We start from the raw sequence: 7,703 nt of genomic DNA on the forward strand, positions 1-7,703 counted from the left end.
ATAATTCTTAACCAAAAAGTCTAGTTAAAAAAAATTAAATTCAGTTTAATGTTTTTATATTTTGTACATGCACTACTTTTGTCTATTTATTTGTCTTATGTTTTCCTTTAGACTGGTGCACCAACAGGACAATTTCCAACAGGAAGCTCATCAACCAATCCTTTCTTATAGCCTTATATAGACAATTTACTGGAACGAACTTTTATGTGGTCACATTACATCTCTCCACCTCTTGCACTGTTGTCTTGTTTCACTGATCTTAGCTTTAAACACAAGAGAAGTCTTTAAAAAGCCTGCATTGTGTATTAAACACCAGGTAATATGTGCAAAACCGAGGGCTCCAGTAACACCTTTTAACCTGTGAATTGGCAGAAAAGGGTAGCGGTATCATGTATATTAAAATTGGCTAATATTAAGTTATTGCAGATACCACATTCATTATGCTGCAGTACTGTACATATTTTTCTTAGAAATTAGCTATTTGTGCATATCAGTATTTGTAACTTTAACACATTGTTATGTGAGAAATGTTACTGGGGAAATAGATCAGCCACTTTTAAGGTGCTGTCATATATCTTGGAATGAATGACCTAAAATCATTTTAACCATTGCTACTGGAAAGTAAGAGAGTCAAAATTGGAAGGTTTTATTCATTCTTGAATTTTTCCTTTCTAAAGAGCTCTTCTATTTATACATGCCTAAATTCTTTTAAAATGTAGAGGGATACCTGTCTGCATAATAAAGCTGATCATGTTTTGCTACAGTTTGCAGGTGAAAAAAAATAAATATTATAAAATATGCTATTGTTTTTGTGTTCTTGCTGCAATGCCTTTACCAAAGTGGCCTTAAATATGAGTAGTGAATTGAGAACATCTTGAATTCTTAAAAGACTTCTTAGTGACTTTTTATAAAAAGGCCATGTAGAAAATTTCTTAAAACTACTATGACTGCTACATTCAGGAATATGCCAGTGGTAAAGCATTTAAATGTAGCTTGTCAGATTTACCATAATCCTACTAATTTCTTTGCAGCTTATTAATTTTGTGAAATTTGTATATATGAAGAATTTGCATGTATGTGTATTTACAAATTTTTCTAAGTATCTTGAATTCTCAGACTGCAAAAGGCCTATTTTAACTATTGATTTTTTTAAAAAAAATTGTCTTTGAATGTATTGGAAGTAGACATGCATTAACTGTGACATTATTGCACCTCAGTTTTTTTCTTTCTTTTTTTGGGCAAACTGATATTATCTATAGGATATTTGTTTATGTTTGTTTTTGGGGGGAAAGAAACTGGAACTCAGTGTTACCTTAAAGTTATGGAATACTTTGTTTTAAAGGAAAAGATAATAAGTTTAGTTATATCTTTTTGTTTATATTCAAATGAACTTGTTTAAGTATCTATGTACAGTAATGCCTCATTCATCTAGAGGTAATCTGGCAGTCTTGTGAAAACCGAACACAACTCAGAAACTTGGAATCGTTTTTTTTTAAAATGCCTCTGAGCAACCCATATAAGTCACAAAGTCTGTGTGTTAGAGCTTATGCATTTGTTTTTATGAGAGATTTTAATAAATTTAATTATTTGCTTGTTCAGACTATAGCATATTAGCTGTTTAGAAGGGATGGCTTGAAAGGAAGGAGACTGAAAAAAACTCTGAGGAGCATACACTGTCCAAGGCCATTAGTGTAAGGACCGCTAGCCGGCCTAGAGGACATCACTATATGACATCATCTGATGATCGTTCTTTATTATGCCTCTAGGTAATTAAGTAAAGGTGAAATTGCATACACAGATATGTAGTACATATTTTAAAAGTTTTATCTTAAATTGATTAAAACTTTTTAAAAAGCTTTGGTATTAAAAGAGGTAAACATCAGTTTCCTCAAACATTTTATTCATGTTGAATGCCTTTTTGCAATGATGACTGAGTTGTTATCATAGTATTTTAAAACCTGTATAGTGTTTTAGACTTGTTAAAACATTGCTGTCTAGTGTACATCTAGCTAAAAGTGTGGTTTATCTAAACCATTTTAATAAGCAAGATGACTGGGAAATCTCTGCCCCTTTTCTGAGCAGTATGCCTCTTCTTTTAGAATTAAATGAATGCTGCACAGGTCCAGATGTGTGTTGATGTAGACTTGAAATGTCTCCACATTTTAGAGGACTTCCTCAGCCCTTTTCATTGAGGGAAAATATATTTGTATTTCTGTTTTAGATTGTATCGGGTCCCAGCTGATTCATGTGTACAAAGTTATGCTACCTAATTACAGGCCATTACCCAAATATCCTACCAGGCTTTCCATCTGAGTAGTAAATTAAACAGTTGTTATCAAAATAATTTTAAAGACTATTTCTTTTTCTGGGTAACTGTTGAAGTTCGTAATTAAATGGGAGCTCTTACTGACTTTAAATTAGCGCTTATGAAATAAAAACGTTTAGTTCAAGAAGAGACCCAAGCTGGGTATGGTGGTGTGAGAGCCTGTGAGTCCTAGCTGCCTGGAGGTGAGGTGGGAACATTACTTGAGCCCAGGAGTTGGAGGCTGCAGTGTGCTACGATCACACCACTGCACACCGGCTAGGGGATAGAGTGAGATCCTATCTCTAAAAAATGAAAAAAAGAAGAGAGGTAGCTTTAAAGTGGTTTTTCTCGTGATATTCACTGTTTATTATTAAAGAAAATCAGCTTTCGTTAGACTTTTACATTTAGATTTATTCTAGTTTTATATAGAGCATCAAAATTATGTTGAGTACTAAAAAGGAGAAAAAATCCTGGAAGGTAACAAGGCTGAAGACCTTCAAATTTCCTGGCTTACTGGTTTAGTCACATCATTTTTCCTGTTCAGGTATCTGCAGATATCCCTGTTCAGGAAAGATCTTTTTTCAGGATGGCAAACTTTTGACATAGTTTAAAGCCATTTTTTCCTCATTTTTCGAAATAGAGAATATTTTATTATTTTTGTGAAAATAGAGTTTTGGTTATCACTTTCTTCCTTAAAATAAGTCCTTCTGTTAATTTGTAAAAGCACATTAGTGCTTTACCTGTGAAATTCCCCGCCCCCTGCACACACACCCACTTTAGTACAGTTCCTGTCAATTGGCAGCATGGAGAGGGTGACCTGGCTGCTGCTTTACCACTGTACCAACATCTCTGGAGCATTTTAGTTTCAGAACCTTAACACTTAAGAAGATCCCCAAACAGCTTTGTTGATGTAGCTTGTATCTCTGAGAATTTGCTGTATTAAAATTAATACTGAGATATTTTTAAAACATGTTTATTTATTTAAGTATAACAGTAATAACCTAATAACTTGCTAACATAAATACCATTTTTGATAAAAATAACTTTTCCAAAACAAACTAATGAGAACAGGAACATTGTTTTACATTTTATGCATTTAAATCTGGCTTAATAAAAGCAGTGAGATTTTCATACTGCTTTTGCATTCCAACTTAAAAATTATACAGCATACACACACTGGAAAACTCCACTGTGCACTTGTGAGATCATGAGAATGAAAACTATATAATGTCTCAGTAGTACAATGAAAATAGTTTGACTTTTCACAGCCTTTCAAAGAAAGGGTTGTAGGGGCCCTTAAGGGTCTCCAGACTCTGAGAACCACTATACTTTAAATTTGTGTATTTCTAGAACAGTATTTACTTGCAGGGCAAACATAACTACTCCCTGGGTTTTTTTTGTTTGTTAGTGAGAAGAACTGAAATTGCAGACTTTTTAACACTACTTCAAGGTAACAATAGCAGTGGTATTATGGGCTGTGTATGAGATAGTCATTTGTAAAACAATTTTCATATTTCATCTCGTAACAATCCCTGCAGTGGACCTATACTTTTAGGATGAAAGAAGCAAAGCATAGAGAGGTTAAGCTAGTGGCAGCTTTTGCTCTGGGGAACAGATTTGGATTAAATGCTATCACATTTATATATGAATGCATTCTTAATATTTTGAAATTCTGAACAAGTTACGTTCTATATATTATATATCTAAAAAAACTTCAATCACTTGAATTCCTTTCATAATTTCATGAAATCAGTACAGTTTATTCTTGGGTTTTTTTTTTAACTTTAGAAGTAAATTAATATGGTAACTAGTGGAGCGTGCTTTAAATTGAAGACTCATCTGAAGTATCACAGACTCCTATTTTGTAAAGCATTCCACCTTTATTGATAGTTTGTGTGGCCTATACACTTTCAAAATTTACTTTTTGAAAGGTGGTATTAAAATTTGTATTTAATCTGTTGTATTCATCTTCATTAGTTTTTTCTTTTTATATTTTAAAACTTAGTGACATTAAACTTTTCACGTGGTTGTTTATGAACAAATGAATATATAACCACGATGTAATCCAGTGTTGTGCTGCTGAATGTTTAACAACCATCTTTCATGAAAGAAAAAAGGCCCTGTTGTGTAGTGTTTACTAATATTTACAGTATAAATACTGTCTTCATGGTGATTTTACCTGCCAATCTGATGTCATTAAATGCAGTTTGATGAAAGAGATGGCCAACCAGTGGCTCTCCCAAGCCTTTGCAAACCAGCTTCAGCACAGCACAGGATATACAATTCCACAACTCATTAATTAAATGTATTGGTCATTTGATGATTATATCCAGTATTTGAAGAGCTTTTATATTGTTAATTCATTTAGCAAGCATTTGAACACTTGTTTATTTTTAGAGATATACTGGGCACAGAGGTATTTAATCTGCAAAGATCCAAGTATTGTGAACCTTGGTTTTAAAAAGTCCAATTATTGTGCTCTTACAGGGGTTGCACATTCAAGGCTTACACTGAATTCTGTCTGCAGTTCTGTTTTGTGTGACCAGCACAGTGTTTTAAAACATTGCATTCTGAATTCATCTTTTTGAAATGGGGCATGTACTGTTAAGGTGGCCACTAGCTTACCACTCCCAATTTTTCTTAGTCTCAAACATTCACATGCTTTTCAAGGCCTTTGAGTTGGCAAATCGTGAATATATAGTGAAGGTAGGAAATGGCTCTTCTTATGCCACATCTTAGTCTGATTTTGAAGTCCGTTGTGTAAGTTTGGGCTGACAGTGGTATTTTCCAGTGAAGACTATTGCCAAGAATGCATATCATTCTGCTTATTTTATTCTAGTGGATAAAAATTCAACGTATATTTAAGTGTATTTTTGACATCTGTGCTTATCCAACACAGGGCTGTAGGGACTGATGAAAAGAGAATGTTGTGATTTGAGCTTTTATAAAAAAAGATACAATGATCCTAGATAAAATATTTTAGATGGTGATTAAAATGCCTATAGATTAATTTTTTAATTGGTTCTCTGAAATCTTGAGATGTTATCCAGGTTACAGTTTAAGCAATGAGGGTAAAATTTGAATTCTAAATTCTCAGCATCTTCCCTCAATCTTGAGTGGAGAGACAGGAAGCAACGCCAAGGAGCCTTCTAATTTTGACTATATGATCATTAACTAAAGGCAGCAAGGGATTGTAAACTAATCTTATATAGTCAATGTTTCATAGAATGCTTTGATTACAATCAGGTTTTTTAAAGACTTTAAAGGTTTTTTGTATGTTATATGCTTATGATTTCTAAAAATTATGCAGTATACACAAAGGGCATAAAGTCAAAAAGTATGTCTCCCTCTGTGACTTTATTCTCACACCCCAGAGGTATATAATTTCTTGTATTCTTGTACAGTCTTTAAGAAATGTTATCATTTATTTTATATATGGCTCTCTCTATATATGCCTCTTCCTGTTCTTATTTTAAATGTTCAATTTTGTGACTTGGTTCTTGTTTAACTTGGTTGTCTTTCCATATTGCCACATCCAGCTCTAACTCATTATTTTAATGTCTCCAGGATTCCATTATATGGATGTCCCTTTGGGAGAACATTTGTTCATAGACTTTTCTACTAAAAATATTGTTACAATGATAATATCCTTATGCATATATGAAGATTACTCTTGATTCTGCCTGACTGGAAACTTTATTAATAAAGTAGACATCATTCTGTTTTGAGGCTTACCAGCTGTGTAGGTATGATCTTGTGCTTCCATTTAAGAAATTCTTCCATTTAAAGAAGAAAAAAAATCTCTCTAATTGACTATCTGCAGATATATGAAAAATCCTATGCTTTTAAATTAAACTATTAAGACAGTCCATTGAAAGATTGTGGAAGTTCACATCTATTTTGCACCTTAATTTTTTCATTGTCCCTACTCATGACTCTAAAAAGTGCATGGCTTGGGGCTATACTTTGTTTTGCAATTTGTTGGTATCGTGCCTTTCCTTATCTACATTAGCTTAGACTATACCTTATTTTTAAGAAGAGAAAGTGGAAATTAACTATGTCAAAATCTATTTTGGCACAACCACATTTGTTCATTATTCAAAATTAGCTTCCTATGCTTTAGAAAAAATGTGAGTTATTACTCTGAAAGTTCTGATTCTGATTCCTCATGGTTTGGAGCTCAGAAATTTCTTAACATGTCTTTGCTGTTGGTCAAGCACAGGATTTGTTTTCTGCAAAAGTTTATTTTCAGTGAAGAATGCTTGTCCTAATAGCTGAGAAAAAGTATCTTTGCACTTTAAGTCCTAGGAATAGGGAACAAGGAAACTTACTGGGAAGTTCAGAAGAAAGAATAACAGGACCTTCTAGTCAGCAGGGCATGTTTGGAAAATGTTAATACGCCATGATTTTTGAAGACCAATTTTAGTTCAGGAGGTGGTTTTAAATATTGGATGAAAACTTTAGGCTGTTTTCAATATTCATTTCTGAAATACTTTAGTATGATAGATAAATTTGGTTAAGTTCTTGTTCATTGTGAAATACTGTTGGAAGAATTTTTTTCAAAATAAAGACTTCTGAATTTGTGTACCATTTGGGAATAGCCTCTTTCATTTAAATGAGTGTCAAATCTGGAAAACTGGAAGAATATTTGTTCCTTTCGTCACTCACATTATGCATTCCTGTAAAGCAGCTCATGCATTTCCTTCCAGCTTAACTGGTTTTCCATTAATTAATAACTTCTGCCATTTTTTTCTGTATTTTTAAATCAAAAAGTCTTCATTTTTAAAAAGCAGATCTGTTTGTTACTTAATTTGCAATATTTTTTTTTCAAAGATGGATTTTTTTTTTCTTGAGTACACATTGATGGAAGTTGGTTTTAAGAAAGCATTGTAATGGGATTTTACTTACCTTACTACTGTTGAAATTTAGAAGGTAAATACTGAACTGTGTTTGTCACATCCCTAATCTTATTTCCCTGTAGTGGTCACTGACTATTATTTGTTGAGTCCATCTTGATTATTCTGTACATCTTGTTTAAATTATTTTCACTAACCATCACCAGAACACAGAAGAAAATTTTGTTTCCTTAGAATCAATGAGTGTTTCCACCACCCAAGGTTGGGGGACAAGAAGGAGAGAACTAATGTTTGTTTTAGCCTCTTTAATGAGAAACTATTCAAATTATTTTTCTTCATATTTTTTTCTCAAATAGTATGCTAATGATTTTTGCTGACCTCAAGATTTGGGGCTCTGTGAAAAGTACTATACCAGAGTTAAATTGCCTGTGTTCTTTTCTGCCATTAACTGGCTTTAGGTTGGGAAATTCAGATAATTCCACTTTTCCAACTTTAAAATGAGATCTCTTTCAAAACAAAATTGCCCACAACCATTTGGAATA

General features: G+C 32.9%; 1 protein-coding gene across 7 annotated transcripts in view; it reads left to right on the forward strand.

The window, feature by feature from the left end:
- Window positions 1-6,895, forward strand: part of AGFG1 (ArfGAP with FG repeats 1) — an 88,817-nt gene extending 81,922 nt beyond the window's left edge. For all 7 annotated transcript variants that reach the window (XM_054549910.2, XM_054549911.2, XM_002812933.6 and 4 more), the window contains one exon: window positions 112-6,895. In XM_054549910.2, coding sequence (XP_054405885.1) covers window positions 112-171 — 60 coding nt within the window. In that variant the 3' untranslated portion in view covers window positions 172-6,895. The remainder of the gene's footprint in view (window positions 1-111) is intronic.
- Window positions 6,896-7,703: the final 808 nt, after the last annotated feature.

Source organism: Pongo abelii, chromosome 11 (genome assembly GCF_028885655.2).
Source record: "Pongo abelii isolate AG06213 chromosome 11, NHGRI_mPonAbe1-v2.0_pri, whole genome shotgun sequence".
Taxonomy (NCBI): domain Eukaryota; kingdom Metazoa; phylum Chordata; class Mammalia; order Primates; family Hominidae; genus Pongo; species Pongo abelii.